We start from the raw sequence: 16,891 nt of genomic DNA, 5'->3' as shown, positions 1-16,891 counted from the left end.
CAGTTTGTTTCTATTTCTATCTTAAATTCATGTGGATACGTTACTTAGCAAGATGCCTGTATAGGGGGAAACGCAAATATGCAATTTTTAAGGATTAGCAAAACTGTGACGTCTAACTGAATCCTTGTTTCTCAAACTTTCTCCCTGTGCAGATATCCACTGAGAGAAGTGAAAGCCCTGATAACCCACACCTGTGGGCACCGGTAGTGTCTGTGTTGTGGATCAAACACACTTCTTACCACAAGCACCAGGCTCAGGGGAGAAAGGACTGAAAGCAGAAGTCACAGGAGCATAAAGAGCCACCGCGTCCATGCGGCTCCGCGTGAACTCCGTGTCGGGACAGCGGAGCCGACGAGCGCCGGCTCTCCCTCAGGGAGTCAGGAGAGCAGGGGTGCGGGGAGCAGGGGGAGACGGGGGGGTGGGGGCAGCCAGTCGTGAGACCGTGGATCCAGACACGTGTCACCGCGGGGCACTGCTGCCCTTCTGTTTTTCCTGAGCCCTCTGTCCCCTCGCTGGGCCCAGCTTTCTGTCTCTCACTCCCTGGTGCCGTCTGTCCGTCTGCGTCTTTGTCTCTGCGTCTCCCTGGCCAGCTGGGTCCCCTCCTTGTTTACTTCTCTCTCTCTCTGTGTGTGTGTGTGTGTGTGTGTGTGTGTGTGTGTATCTCTACATGGCTCTTATCTGTCTCTGAGTCTCTGTCTCCCTACCCCCGTCTGTCCCTCTCCACCACCCAGTTTCTATTCTTACTTCTCTCTCTTCTGCTTCACATTCTCTCTCTCCTTCACCTCTCTTTCCACGGTCACGGCAGCTGCTCTAAATTCTTCATTACTCCGACATCTGTGTATTTCCCTGTCTTCTGATGACCGCTGTCTGTTGTTCTCAGCGCCCTCTTCACAGGAGCCCCTTCCGTCCGTCGTCCCTTCTTCTGTCCGCTTCTCTCCTCGGGTCCCCTGCGGCCTGTGGGCTGCAGGCCTGTGGTCTGTGCTAAGGCGGCAGGATGGGTCCCAGCTCACAAATGTACGTGTAGTCCTTCGGCGTCTCCTCATCATCCCACCTGCCACATGTCAGGCGACCAGAACGATGACGGTGATGATAGAAGAACTGTCCCCAACATTGCTGCCTTGGGGACAAGGTCATCGCATGCACACGACTGCTTGTATTTGTATTTCATCTGGTCGAGAGGTGCTACCTAGTGGCAGTGTGAGAAACAGTCTATCATGAATTACTAGAATGTCCTATGATTTCATGACCTCGGAAGGAGTATCTCTCTCCATGTTGTTATGTGACCATGGTTAACGTGTCAGCAGTGTTGTTAACGAGCTTTCTGAGGGCACGTACCCTCAGGGTTTCTGTAAACCCGAATTACAGAGTTCCTTGCACGAACGATTAGCAGACAGTGTCAGTGAGGAGAATTCACACACAGTCAGTCTGAGCTGGGACATGGAGGGAAGGTGACTTTATGCAAATCACTACGGAACACGCTGGACTAAAACAGGGGCTGACAGTGGAGGGGAGAGGACGCCAGACCCGGCCCAGGTCACGCTCCCAGGCCGGTGCTGCTGGGGGCCGGCCCGCAGCTTCCCAGAAAGCAGCCCCAGCGCCTGCTGGAGCCGGGACAGGGCTGGGCGGGGACACTTTCCGGAAGAGCTGAGGGCAGCCCGGAAACCTCAGGCAGAGGCCACATCCCGCCCGCCTTTCCCACGGGGTCCAGGCTGCCAGGTGCCCGCCGTCTGCAGGGACCCGCCGGTTCTGACCCCCCACATGCTGCCAGCCTTCCAGACCCTCTTGTCTGGTGAGCGGTCCAGCCGGGGGGCTCAGCCGGGGGCCCCGCTCTCTGGGCAGCGAGACTGTAAGCTGACACGTGGTGGCTGAGGGGAGAGGTCTTCTCAGTACGGAGCCACCAAGAAGGGACACTTTGGAGACTCTCAATGACACCTCCTGAGTCTGTGAGGATTGACTGCATTGTTGGGGACAGAGTGACAGCTCCGGTCCAAGCCCCACCCACCACTTGGAGGTTGTGTGTCCTTGGGAAAGTCTCTGTGCAGGGGAATAATAATGCGTAGTCCGGAGCCATCATCCACCGAGGGCCAGGGGTTGGGCCTGGTGGTTGCTTTGTAAATAAACACCATCAGTGAGTCTTCCGTACAGTGTAATTCTTACGACAATCTATTCCTCAAATAACACGTCAAGGTCCTTATAACAACCACATTTGACAGATCAGCTATTTGAAATCTTGTTCCCCTGCTCAGAGTCACTTAAGTAATGGAGCTTTGATTCAAATCCATGTCTAAGAAAGTAAGAAACGTGTGACACCATCCATTCCATATGTGTGTGTGTGTGTGTGCGTGTGTGATAAATTTTAAGCTCTAAAGAGTAGGGGCCACAAAGGAAATTTCAGAGAAATTGTGGAATTCAAGAATATCTTTCATAGGCCAGTAAGCATAGAGCATAGGCTATTCTTGAAGAGCAGTCATTCAGGAAATTGTGCTGGACCTCAGAACATGTAGAGATTTTTCCAGCACCTGGGAGTTAATAGTTTGTTGCCTTTCACGACACATTAATTTTTTAAAGGTTATAACAGTAATCCTTGATCCATTAAATTACATCACATAAACTTTATTGAATGCCAAACACCATACACGTTGATTCCTTCCTTGCAAGCATGAACCAGGGGTTATCCATCCCACTCTGCAGGGGAAACAGAGGCCTAGGGGGTTCAAGCAACCTGCCTGAGTGCTGCGCTGGAGAGCGCACACCCAGACCTTCAAGCCTGCGCGGCTCTGGAAGCCTGTGCCCTGGGAAACCTGCCTGTCCGTTTGTGAGTCAGGGGTTCATCTCTGTCCTCGCTGAGCTGTCTTGCGATGCAAAATGTGATCTTGTTATACTTCGCGTTTGTCGTCCGCTCTGCACTTCCTGCTTTACAAGTGCCGGGGTTTGATGGCTGTCCCTTGCACTGACGCCTAGCGCCCCCTGCCGGCCGCTGCGGGCGTGTCACACTCGCTGTGGTGTCTCTGGTCCTCAAGTGAGTCAGGTCTGTCGCTGCGAAGACGGGCCCGGCGAGCGTCGGAGCCTGGCCGCGCGGCAGCTGTGCACGCAGTGGCTGGGGGTCCGGGCGGGTGTCCCCCTGGAGGCCCCTGTTCCTCGGGCCTCAGAGGAGAGGCGTCTTCTTCACGCTGGTTTCGAGCGAGAGAAAGAAGCCGGGTGCGGCCTGAGCTGTCGGCGCAGGGCCAGTCGGGGGCTCGCTCTCAGGCGCCGTGAGCTCGCGTCTCGGGCCGAAATCAGGAATCAGACGGCGGAGCCCCGAGCTGCGGGTGCCCCGAGCGACTTGTGCGGTGCGTCTGGTGTCCGTGTGCGTGTGAACACTCCGGAGGACGCTGGCGAGCGACGCGTCTCTGCAGTCACGCCGACGGCACCGCCTCTCCCGTCTGTGCACCTCGTTCGCGCCCCTTGTCCCTTGAGGGACAAGGCTCCGGCCCTGTGGGAATGTCTCCGGCTTCTCCACACAAGAGGGGAGCCCTGTCTCTGTATTTCAGGGGTCCCTCCTGTGGGGAGAGGCCTTTGTCGGCTGGACCTTGTTAGGTCCCAACACACCAGCCTGCTAGACCGTGGGGGGAGGGGAGCACGAGCAGCCAGTCAGGGATCCGGCGGCGCAGAGGAGCCCACTTAGGCCCAGGCTGCCTTCAGGGGCTGGAGACTCGGTGACGTGGGAGGGGCGTCTAATGCTTCCGAAGTCTTCTTGCTGTAATACTGAGTCCCAGGTGAGATGTCTCTTTGTTGACCTTTTGTTGTNTGTGCCCCCCGCACCCGGCTTCGCGCCGTGTGGCTCCGCTCCTGTCTGCACAGACGCCAACCAGCCCCCCGCAGCGGTGTGTGAGGATTAAATAATTTAATCACATGCAGAACACTTAGGAGACTAGCAAATAAAGATTATTAGCTATTATTATATTTATTTTTACCAGTAATTTATTAATATTACAAATACAATTAAAGATAGATAAAATGATAGATCATTAAAATACTAAAGATCATAGTAATTATTTTTAATAATCATTTGTTGACTTGAATGAATTTATGTCTTCTAGATATTTATCCTTTGTGAGTTTTGGCTGTTGTAAATACCCTCAGCGAAACTGTCACGTGTCTAAACTTTATCTAAAGTACTTTTCATTAAACAGAAGTTCTCTATATTGTGCTCAAACTTTCAGCCATCTCCTTTGTGTACTCTGGTGTTCTGTATACGAAAGCTTTCCCCTCTCCAGGATCACAAACGAATTGCATCATTTCTTGTGATATTCTGTTTCAGATTTTACTCAGTGCTCTGGGATTCACTTTTCTGCACTTCCTCGAACTCCTCTCTCTCTCTCTCTCTCGTTTATTCGCTTCGAGCACTTGTACACAGCATCCCTGCGGCAGATTCAGAACGCAGAGGAGGTGGGGAGCGAATGGATCAGTGTGTAGAAGGAAGGAAGGGTAACTGCCATCACTTTACACTGAACGCAGTCAGAGAGCCCAGGGACTGGGGCAGAGGAGGAACCAGTCGGGGAGGAGGGAAGGGGGGTGCCCAGGGCGAGTGGCCTGCAGAGGTGTGGTGGGAGGGCAACACAGTTCAGTACTGCGCCTCCCCACGAGGGTCGCAGAAGACAAATCGGTGAAGACGTGGAGAGCGCTGAAAGCCAAGCAGAGGCCTGGGGATTAGATGTGAAACACAGATATTCATCATTAACGTGTGTGTGCGTGCACGCGCCCGTGAGAGGGGAGAGCAAGCGGTACATCTGACATCGGGAGGGGGGAGCTAGTCCGGGGCTGTGGGCGGCCTGCGACAAGGGGAAGCAGGGAGGCGAGGGGGACGGCAGGGATCAGGCCTTCCTTGGCAGGGAGGGGACACTCCTAGATCCGGTAGCAGGGATCACGGTGCAAGCTCAGGACTCAGGGGTCCGTCATCTGGAAAATGAAGCCCAGGAGGGGCGCCCATGTTCTCAGGCTGGGGGTTCCGAAGAAAGGGGGACCCCTCAGGGCTGCGATGGGGGTGCGTGTTGAAAGCAGTTCATTGATGCCCAGTCTCAGTAAGGGCGGCTCTCGCGTGCAGTGACCGACACCCGGCCAGCGCCTGACACGTTTACTGAATGAACGCACCCGTGGGCTTCGGAGCAATAATCCCAGGCTCCAAAACAAACACTCTCTGGACAATGGGGACACTCGCCCACCCATGGAGAAAAATGCACCCCACCCCACACCCCACCTGGCCCCCCTCTCCAGCACCCACTCAGAAGAAAGAAAAATTAGTAAAGGTGAACAGAGAAGGAACAATCGGGCAAGAAAACTCCTTTCTTGGGCTTAGAGTTACAGAAGTGTGGTGGCATCGCCCAAAGCCGCAGAAATCGCTGGGGGGTCACTGGGGGATTTCAGCAGAGCAGAGCGCAGGGCACAGTTTAATGGCATTTATCCGGGGGCGGGGAGGGTCGAGGGGCATCCGCAAGGTGGCCGTGTCCCAAGGACAAGGAGCTCGGGCCCTGCGCCGGCTTTCTGTGGCTTTCCGTGGCTTTCCGGTGCACTAACACGTGCTCCCCAGAGCTCAGAGCAGCCCCACCTGGTGGGTGTCCGGAGGGGTAAACACACAACTCTGACCTGACCTACAAGCTGTAGAGGCCCTGAGTGTTGGACCTGAGCTCCCAGGGGACAGGGAGTTTGCTGGATTCTAGGAAACCAAGAGAAAGAGAGAAACCATCCTTTGAAAGAGCGTCAGGGTACCTGGCCTTCCTCTCCATTCACGTAGATTTAAGGGTTGTGTATCAGTTAGCATCCAGGCTGAAGAAGTCAGCCCGTGCTCCATTAAGCACTCTTTAAAAACGGTAACCAGGGAATCACCAACTTTTTGGCCAGACTATTAAGCCTGCGACCCTTTGTTCGGCTTCTATGAACAATGTAGCAACGCTTGCTGTGTGCCCTGAGCTGTGCGCCAACGGTTCCTCCCAGGTGGCCCCACGTGCAGGCTACTGAGAAAGCAGGTCTGACTCAGGCCAGGGTCAAGGATGAGTAGAAGCCCAGGGCTGTTGATTCTCTAGGTTTGCTGAGAGGGCCGATCACCGCCTTCTCTACGCAGCCACCCAATGTCCAGCTCCACGTATCCGAGTCCTAGGAGGACCGTGGCTGTGCCCCGTGCACGGGAAGGAACGCATGACGCTCATCTCCAAGGCCTGGCACCCAGTGCTGGTTAAGACGGTCAGCTGGGTTCCAGGTAAACCCGGGAAGGCGGTGTGGGCTCCTCTGGAAGGGGCGGTGAGGTCCCAGCAAGGCGGAGCAGGCTGTGGCTAAGGCTTCGAGGGGTTCAGCCGCGTGACTCGTGTGGCATCGAGCACATCTCAGCCCTCTCTACATTCACTCACCTCCCACAGCCTTTGCCGTCTCCCAGAGACTCTCGGCTGGGCCATTGCCACGGGCTGTGGGGTCTTGCCTGGAGTTTTCCAACTTCCAGCCACGGAGGAAGCAACGTGACGGCACGGTGCACGGGGCTGCTCTGTCCCAGGGCCCCGCTGGGCTGATGTACCATTAAACATTCAAATCGGGACAGGGCTCCCTTGGTGATTATAAACACCACCCAGGTTTAAATGAGCGTCTGTTTGAGGTATTGGTGGGAACGCCACTTCGGTGTCTGTTTAATAAAGACCACAGGCTCGCTTTATGCGATTCTTTGAAGGGCCTTGGAACTATTCAGAGGCCCAGGTGCCACGGAGTTTGAGAGAGAAATGCGAAAGCACAAGAGTGGTGGGCATGGGTAGGGCTTGCTGGGTCACGGCCGTTTGGAATAAAACACTGTCCTGCAAACTGGCCGACCCACGACGAGGGTTGTCACGCTGCGGAAGAGAGGTGGGGAGAGCCTCCATGCTAGTAACCACAAGTCTGCCGAAAATCCAGAGTGGAACGGAAAACTCACTCCTTGTCTCTGGACCTTTCTGGAGGAGACCACTTTCCCGTCTTTCACCTCCCCCCTCCCCCCTCCTCTTCATTTTTCAGTGCTTTGGAAAATGGAGGACCTTGAAAAGTTCTGAAACAATCCAATTACTTTTATTTGGTCTTGGTATTTGTTTTTTAAAGGCTCTAAACCAGGGTGAAAGGACTAATTCAGCACCGGTCCTTCGGGAAGGACTTGTCACACGCATCTAGGAATGTTACAGGTGTGGGTGGAAACACAGGTGTGTGTCCGAGGAGCTGTGTGTCCCGCCAAGCTGTGCACCTGCGGAGCCATGAAGGGGGGGGGTGGGGAGCAGGAGAGGCATCTCAGAGGAGCTCTGCTCCAGAAGAGGCAGCAATTACCTTTCAAGACCATTAGGTGTATTTCATCATAGGAACTAAAGTTTTAGGGTCACCTGGGGGGCTAAGTCAGTTAAGCATCTGACTTCGGCTCAGGTCATGATCTCACAGTGTGTGAGTTCGAGCCCCACATCAGGCTCTGTGCTGACAGCTCAGAGCCTGGGGCCTGCTTCAGATTCTGTCTCCCTCTCTCTCTCTGCCCCTCCCCTGCTCACACTCTGTCGCTCAAAACAAAACAAAACAAAACAAAATAAAAGCTATTAAAGTTTTAGTCTCCGCTTTGCCCTGTCCTGCAAATTCCAACGTCAGGAGTGGCTTTCTATGACTCATCTTACATGGCTGCCATTTAAGTGTGGGGTTATCAGCTATGCCACCGGGCACTGCCTGTTATTTTCTGGCATGAATATAGCAGTCATGATGAACCAACTTCCCTGCAAATCAGCCCCTGGGAAAACCCTGCCTCAATAACCGCTATTTCCCTATTAAGAAATGTGAAAGGAATGGGCTAGGAGATCTGAAACCACAGATCGGAAACATGTACCAGATTCCGAAGTCTGATGATGCCGATTCAGGACCAGCGGATGGTGCGTACAGGATCATGCCGGCAGAAAAGAGTAAATCAGCTGAAGGATTTTTTTTTTTTGTTTAAGAACTCCCTTCCATAAACAATGGCCCAGTGAAACGACTTTTCTATTGCATGTGATTGGTTTGTACGTCCCTATGAACATGAACATGTCAGAAAGAAAGGTGACCAAAAGATGAGGCTGGTGTGAAAGGAAAATTGCTGATGATGAAGGTCGTCAGATTTTCGGTGACACACAGACGGTCACGGCTGGCACCTCTGAGGGGCCTCTGTCCACAGAGCTGTTATTTGTGCTGTAGTGATTGCTGGGCAGCAGGGACACGAGTGACCAGCAACAACTGAGAGGGAGGGCTCTGGGGAAGGGAGGCGGGCTGTAGAGCATGACCCGGAGGAACAAGCATGTTTCTGCACAAATAACAACTCCAACCATATGCATTTCAAGCAGTGCGTCCGACTGAAACAGACTTCCCCAAAGAAAGGACTCTGCAGAAGGAAGTAGGGTAATTGCTGGCGGTTAGCAATGGTTTATTTGCAATGACACAGCACTGAAAACATAATCGTTACAGATGATTTGTGGATACAGCGTACATCACCTATCTTATTTCAGGACAATCTGGGAAGACGAGTTGCATAAATATAGAGTTGGAAATATAGAGGAGTTTTTTTTTTTTTTTAACATATATAGTGTTCTTTGGGGGTGAATTTTTATGCCCCATCAGGCAGCCAATCTTAGAAAGGCCGAAGTTAACGCTCCATAGCTGCTCATCCCCGCCAGCTCACGTCCAGCCCCGGCAGCTGGACAGCTGGGTAACGGGGCGTGGCTTTCTCCAAAGGGACAGCAGCTCTGCCATGCTATTTGTCATGGCCCCCTGAAAAAATGCACATCAGAAAACACAGATACTGTCGACTGCTTGGGCAATGGGGTGGCTGGTTTTGCCCCGAGGCAAAACTGCACCTGTGAATGCCAGACAGAGCCAGGGCAACGCGTGTATCAGCGACACTTGAGAGGCAAAGAGCTCCGGATGGAACGAAAGAAAGCAAAAAGCAACTATGTGTATGTAGCCTTGGCTGTGCATACACATAGATCGGGAAAGAGATGGGAAGGAGCGTGTGTACCTGCGTGTACCTGCATGTCCTCACACATACATAGAGGGAGGCGGTGGAAGAGAACACTGAAAACGTGTGCAACAGTTTCCTTTGAAACACGGTAAACTTGGAAGGGGGAGGGAGCGAGCACGTGCTCACACCTGCGTGAGGGAGTGAGATAATCTCGTACTACAGGGTTAACTCATCACGTCTTCTGCGGGACAGCCGCTCAATACCAGACACTTGGCGCAGAGAAATTAAGGTTCTGGTCTGGAGAAAGCTACTTCAGCACTGGTGGGAGGGATCAAGTACAAGTCTCCACAGCTTGGACAAAGCACACATAAACCCGTTCATCGAGAACGTGGGAACCAGTGAGGACTTTATCTGTAATTTCCTTTTGTCTCTCTTACTTTTTTTTTTTTTTTGCACACATGCTCCATTGATACAACTTTCCAAGCCTTGTCTGACACCCCGCCTGTAAATCATTAAGAGTGTAATAGCAAAAGTGAACTCTTCGGGTTTTCCTGGGGGTTTAAAAACCCGATAATCAGGCTCTTTCTACCATATGTTTGGCTCTAATCCAGGCGCCGGGTGAAGTTCTCTGGAAAGAGGCCTTTGTAAGTGGCAAGGTCTCTATACTGAAGCCAGTCTGATTCCTTCACTCCTACCAGCCAGCCTGCATCCTGCAAGACAAAGACAGGGCTTTCAAGGTCCAACACACCACTGGAAAAATCTGTACTGCCAAGAATTAACAAAATCATTTACATGTCTATCTTATTTATTTATTCGGAGAGAGAGGGAGCACAAGTGAGGAAGGGCTGAGAGACAGAGAGAGAGAGAGAGAAAGAAATCTAAGCAGGCTACGGGCTGTCAGTGCAGAGCCTGATGTGGGACCTGAACTCACAAACCAAGAGATCATGACTTGAGCTGCGATCAAGAGTCGGATGCTTTAACAGACTGAGCCACCCAGGTGCCCCCAAAATAATTTAGTGTTGTGATACTGCACCAGGATGTTACATTATACATAACCCGGTGTCTGTGAGCAGTGGGAAGGCTCGTCTGAAATAAGTTGTCAGGGAAACAAATAACAATAAGTTACTATGCTAGAGTGCCTCAGTCGGTTGGGCGGTGGACTCTTGATTTTGGCTCAGGTCATGATCTCGCGGTTCATGAGATCAAGCCCCACCTCAGGGTCCACACTGACAGTGCTCCGAGACTGCACCCGATTCTGTCTCTCTCCCCCTCTCTCTGACCACCTCCCACTCACTCTCACTCTCTCTCAAAATAAAGAAACTAAGAAAAAATAGTAACAGTAAACGTTTAAAATTATTTACTTTCTGGATCTAGTAGAGCTAACTGTGAAGTAATACAAATAGAACAATTTTGTATGTAGTTCATCGATGTTAACTGGATTAGGACAGGAGTTCTTAAGGAAGAGAAAAGGATTAGAACAATAGCCAGTGTCAAAAGGAAAACACCGTGTACAGACGTGTCGTGCACAGAACATTACCCTGTGGGTCACAGGGAAGAGATGACTTAAGGACCCAGGTCAGGATATCGTGCTGGTGAGGCCATGGAAGGTCTAGTATTTCATCCTGAATCGCGTGCCTCGAGGAAGAACTCTGTGCTCCAGTTCACATCATGTGACCCAAATAAACCACCACATACAAGGTTTCTCAAATAACTGCCCGACAGGTGTTACCTGATACTGCCGTTGTGTTTGTTGTTGCTGTGACAGTATCTCATTTTTCAAGTTTATATGAACTACAAAGCAGGTCATTGTCACGACATTCTTGTTGGGAACATTCCCATGTTCTTTGTAAAGCATTCCTTATAAACATTTGTCTCTCTTACAGCATATAAGCATATAGTTATACCATATAAGCATATCGTTATAAGCATATAGTTATACCATATGAGCATATAGTTATACCATCATATACATGAAGACTGTTAGCCACAGGAAGGTGGAGGGAGCCCCTGCGTGTGGCTGTTCAGCTCGGGAGATCACAGGTGGGACTGAGAACGAAGGCTGCTATGTGCCCTTGGCCTATGGCAGATAAGCAGAGCCTGGTTGGAAAAGGCTGAGTGGAAGGAACGGCGTGAAACCTACAGACCGTATAATGCAAAACTAGCGGGAAATGACTTGTCTTGATTATGTTAACACATACGCGAAAGAGATCCCAGTTAGGATGAAAGATGGGCAGATTTAATCTGAAGCAATTCCCAATATAGTTCAAGTACATCAGATAAAATGAGGCTTCAAAAATTAAATAAAGAGGCTGAATACATTCCCTCTTGATGTAATCTGAAGCTATAAATTGATGCTGTTATACAGACATGCAATATAAGCATTTAGACAGGCCAATTTTTGAAGGCGGAAAAAAAAAACAACAAGGAAAAGAGGACTCAATAAAATACCTGATAATATCCTGGCTCGGAAGAGAAGTGTCCTCTTGAAAATTATGATGTTATGTATGTGAAGGGCAAAGTTATACTTAAAGTAAAAGATGGTAACTAATTTTTTTCTAAACCTCTGAGAAGCATCTAAAGGGCCATATTTCCCCCACGAGTGTCTATATTTGACTTTATTTACAATGAGTGAAAAAACCTAATGGAGCCAAGTAGAGTCATGCATTTTAAAATGGTTTCAATAAAGAAAAAAAGTTCAAGTTCAGGACTAGTACAAACTCATCATCAAGATATATTCCCACATGTATATTCTGAAACACGATTTATATAGTAAAGTGGAAAATATTAGCCAAGATCAATCTTGAGCTGAGGCAAATCGGGAAAATTAAATCTTAAATGCTTAAAATATGTGGCAGATAAGACATACAGTTTTGGTAATGGCCAAATAGCTTGCTTCAGAGAGGTGCTTCTACACAGAACAATTATAGCCACTAGAATAACTATGTATTTATACATATCTACTTATACATATGTATACACATATGCAACTATTTGCATATAGAAATACCTTAGAAAATATGTAACAGAAAAGTTTACATAATGGGATTGTTACAAATAACGGGGGTGAAGGCACTGACAGTGACCAAAAGCAGGCAAAAATCGGAGACTATTTAACCCTTGAAAGAAGTTAATTGCACTGGGTGCGATTTGTACAGATACAGCATTCCATTCCCGCCCCCACGGGAATGGATCAGGTGCATTATTATGGGGAGTATCTTGAAAAGAACAGATCAACAGAGGCGGGCTCTCAAGCATGCAGAGAAACTTCCCTGAAATCCTGAGCTGCCCCACAAGCTGTGAATATACAAGGGGTCCCCCCAAGGAGAAAGCAACACAGGGAGGCAAAAAAGCTGAAGCAAAGTTTCAGCGCTGTTCATGGGGAGACAGAGTTTAGAGTTTGGAGGCTTGGGCCGTCCTTGAGGCTTTCTACTGAAATTTCAGAAGGGCCATTCTCGCAAGTAAATGATGTTTCAGGACTAAGAGTTCATCCTCAAAGTAAAGGCAAAATTGAAATGGACCCACCCTCACAAAGTTATAAGACAAACTTCCACGAATTCAAGCGAATTATCCAGTTACCTCCACGTCTGCTAGAGGCAAAAGAAACAAGCTTCAGAGACAGAAAACAGAATCCCGGCTCTACAATGTGTCCAGTGTCAAGAAACAAAAAAAAAGTTACTGGAGGGCACCTGGGTGGCTCAGTTGATTAAGCATCCGACTTCGGCTCACATCATGATCTCATGGTTCTTGAGATCGAACCCCGCATTAAACTCTGTGCTGGCAGCTCAGAGCCTGGAGCCTGCTTCAGATTCTGTGTCTCCCTCTCTCTCTCTCTGCCCCTCCTCTGTTCGTGCTCTCTCTTTGACTCTCTCTCTCAAAACTAAATGTTAAAAAGAAATTTTAAAACATTACTAGATATGAGAAAAAAGAGGAAGATATCCTCTGAAGATAAAAGGTAATCAATGTAAGTGTGTCCTGGGATGGCCTAGCTTTTGGAATTAGCAGTAAGAAATTAACAGGGCTATTATAAATACATGCATATGCTTACATTGAAAGATAGCAATAATGAAAGAATAGAGGAGAAATCTCAGGAAAGCAATGGCAACTAAATACAAAACCAACACGAACATTTCAGAACTGTGTCAAGTACAGCATCCGAAATGAAAAAGTCACTGGATAAGCTTAACAACAAATTCAAAGTAGCAGAAGAAAGGGTCATTGTACTTGAAGACAAATCAATAGAAATTATCCAACCTGAGCACCAGAGAGAATTACACACAGAACAAAAGACAACAGTCTTAGACATCAAGAAGTCCAACAGATGTATAATTAGGGACTCCGAAAAAGAGGAGAAAGAGAATGAGGCAAGAGAAGAATTTAAGAAATAGTAGCTGTAAGTCTTCCGAATGTAATGGAAAACATCAGGTTACATATCTAAGCAGCTCAGTGAATCCCAAGCATGAAAACTACAAAACAAACAAAAACAAACAAAACACACAAGACCTAAGCACATTATATTGAACTGATGAAAACCAAAGATACAGAGAAATTCTTAAAAGCAGTCACGGAAAAAGCCGCAGTGTATACCCAGAAACAAGGTAAAAGAAATGGTAGCTGATTTCTAGCCATAAACAGCAGAAAACAGGAAACAACAGAGCAGGATCTTTAAAGAGTTGAAAGAAAAAAGTCAACTGGGAATTCTTTCTCTTGGGAAAATATCTTTAAAAATGAAGATGAAGAAAGACATTTTCAGATAAGCAGAAGCTGAGAGTATTTCAGACAAGCAGATTAGCGTCGTAGGAATTGGTTAAGGAAACTTTTCAGGCAAGGGCACCTGGCTGGCTCAGTCAGTGGAGCATGTGACTCTGGAACCTCGGGTTGTGAGTTTGAACCCCCGGTCGGATGTAGAGATTACTTAAACATTGAATCTCTTTTTAAAAGAAGAAAGGAAAAGAAAGAGTGCTCTGAGAAAGAATAGTAAAAAAAAAAAAAAGAAAAGAAAAGAAAAGAAAAGAAAAGAAAGAAGAGAAAAAGAAAAGAAAACTTTTCAGGCAGAAAAGTGAGACCAGATGGAAACTCAGATCTATTAGAAGAACCAGAAAGAGCAGAGAAAATGGTGAACATGTTGGTAGACGTAAGATTAGCTTTTTCCTCTTAATCTCTTTAAAAGACAACTTATGGTTAATGCAAAAAAAAAAATTCGCTTACATAATAGGGTTTTTAACAATTTTGAGACACGTAGACACTTTTGCCTGATAGCAATTAATGCTTTGCAACATTTTGCCTTGAAGAGTGTTTCTGAGCTTTTAACCATTTTGTGGATCCTTTCAAAGAACTAACTTTTGGATTTATTAGTTTTCTCCATTGTGTGTCTTTTTATTGCATTCAACTATGAACTTATTTTTATGATTTCTGTCCTTCTGTGTGCTATGTACTTAATTTGATCTTTTTTATCTTCTTGGGCTAAAAACTTAGAAACTGATGGTCAACTAGGAAATATTTTTCTAATTTACACTATGATTTAGGTGGTCCATGGATTATTCAGAAGTATATTTTTAGTATTTAGAGCTTTTAAAGCTGTATTGTTATTATTCATATCTAATTCAATTTTACTGTGGTTGAGACTTTGACCCACCACCTGCTCTACCTTGGTAAGTGTATTATCAAGAGAAAGAACAAAATGTGGGGCTTGGGAAGTCTTAACCTCTAAGGTAGTAACTTTATTTTGGGGGGAAAAGGTTTGGAAACCTCCTTGAGAAGATTATGGAAATTAAAGCTCTTCTCTCCAGAAGAACATGTCAATAGGCACATTTATACATTTTGCATACTATTTAGGGGTTCACAAATCCCATGATTAAGAACAAAATGGAATTCTTGGCACCTTCACATCAGACCACTATGCTCAAGGGCGACTTTTTTAAAGAGCCTTTTAAATTGAGGTATAATTTAAATACTAGGTAACGCAAACATCACTTAAACGTACAGTGTAATTTTGACAAATGCATATACACATGTAATCCACACCCCTATTCAGATAGAAAACATTTCCATCCCCAGAAATTTCCCCATGTTCTCTCCTGGCCAATCTCCACACCCCCCAAGGGTGTGGACATTGAAGATTTTTAGTGCATGTGGACAGGGGCCATATTTCCTCAAGACTGGTTTTTCAGAGACAACATCCCTACACAGTGGATGCAAAATAAGAAATGGTCATCTATTTGTATCAAAAGGAAACAATATGGCAGCCTCCCAAAGAGGTGTCCTAAAAAGCTTCCATTAGCCATGTCCTGCACTGATAAGCCCTAGGCTCTTTCCTAAGCTGCCCTGCAGCACCTCAGAAAATAGAAATGTCTTCAGGAAGTCACTGTGTCCATCAGACCCTCAGAAAAAAAACCCAACATAGCCTGTAGGACCTTTCAATTTCACTCTTTACCTGGTCAGCTTCTGAATCTGAGGGCACCACCAAAACAACGTCACCTCTTTGTAAGGTAAGTTCGTCAGAATTTGCTGCCTCAAAATCGTGCAGTGTTTCCACCTGCAAAAGATTTTAAAAGAATTTACTAATTTTATTTTATTAATTTTTTTAAATGTTTATTTATTTTTAAGAGACAGACAGAGCACGAGCGGGACAGGGGCAGAGAGAGAGGGAGACCCAGAATCTGAAGCAGCTCCAGGCTCTGAGCTGTCAGCACAGAGCCCGAAGTGGGGCTCGAACCCACAAACCATTAGATCATAACCTGAGCCGAAGTCAGATGCTTAACTGACTTAGCCACCCAGGTGCCCCGAATTCACTAATTTTAAAAAGAAAGGGAGTGTAACATTGAAGTCTCCTGGCCAGATTACCAGCGTACTTGTAGAAGCCTCTCCAAGCTGGATAACAAAGACAATGATCCTAAAATACTTCAAGGAAGAAGACCTCTAAACAGAGAAAGGAGTCCTGTTTACTTAAAACAACCAATTCTTGAAGACAGATATTGAAGCAATTTGGATGTACATTTAATAACACAATACCTTCTTCAAGAATTGAAATGTAGTGCTTTTGTTAAATTTCAATTCGTCATTTTTTGTTAGAGATTTACATTTTACTATCACTAATGTTTATTATGGTTTGTTTTTAAACTTGAACTAAAAATGCCTGGTGGGAAGTGACTCTAACCCCACTTCTGTCATGTAATTAGGAATTGGAAAGATCACTTCCCATGTTATATGGGAATTACTATGTAACTAAACCCAGTGATCAATTCCTGTATAAACTTCCTTCCCTATCTTACCTTTTAAACCATGCCAACCAATTTCTTTTCTTTCTTTTTTTTTTTAAACTGAAATATAGGGGCATCTGGGTGGCTCAGTCGGTTAAGTGGCTTCAGCTAAGATGATGATCTCACAGTTCGTGAGTTCATGCCCCGCGTTGGGCCCTGTGCTGACAGCTCAGAGCCTGGAGCTGCTTCGGATTCTGTGTCTCCCTCTCTCTCTGACCCTCCCCTGCTCACGCTGTCTCTCTCTGTCTCAGAAATAAATAAAACATTAAAAAAAATAATAAAAATAAATGAAATTTACCATTTGTGAAAGAAAAAGAGCTGCATTTTGAAACGTAAATCGTATTAGGGAACTGAAAATTCCCACCTATATCCTATTAAGGGTAAGTGCCTTTAGCCGTCGGCTTAAGCCAGCGTTTCCCGGTGTTTACCGCAGACAGGTTTGGGGTAAGGCCTTCCCTTCACGAAGGCTCTCAGCAGCCATCGGATGGTGTCACTGAAAACCCTTCTCTCGTTAATTTGGGCCTTTCTTCCCTCCAGTACAGGCAAAGAATACATCTTGCCAAAGGCAAAAGGCAACATCTGGAAATCGAGCTTTCCAGCAAAAGGGCCTCAAAGCAGAGGAAGGCCCAGCGGCCAGCAGACCTTGTAGAGGAAGCCGGGGGGCGCTTCCCGAGGCGCCGGGCTCGGT

General features: G+C 47.4%; 1 protein-coding gene across 1 annotated transcript in view; it reads right to left on the bottom strand.

Annotated features, from left to right (window-relative positions):
- Nucleotides 1-8,384: 8,384 nt before the first annotated feature.
- AMPH (amphiphysin) overlaps nt 8,385-16,891 on the bottom strand; it is a 137,159-nt gene continuing 128,652 nt past the window's right edge. The window contains exons 20-22 of the mRNA XM_077781160.1: nt 16,846-16,885; nt 15,378-15,479; nt 8,385-9,657 (exon numbers count right to left, since the gene is read on the bottom strand). Of these exons, the coding sequence (XP_077637286.1) occupies nt 9,550-9,657; nt 15,378-15,479; nt 16,846-16,885 (250 nt within the window). The 3' untranslated portion in view covers nt 8,385-9,549. The remainder of the gene's footprint in view (nt 9,658-15,377; nt 15,480-16,845; nt 16,886-16,891) is intronic.

Source organism: Crocuta crocuta, unplaced genomic scaffold (assembly GCF_008692635.1).
Source record: "Crocuta crocuta isolate KB4526 unplaced genomic scaffold, BGI_CrCroc_1.0 scaffold108, whole genome shotgun sequence".
Classification (NCBI taxonomy): Eukaryota; Metazoa; Chordata; class Mammalia; order Carnivora; family Hyaenidae; genus Crocuta; species Crocuta crocuta.
This window is presented reverse-complemented; position numbering and strand designations above follow the sequence as displayed.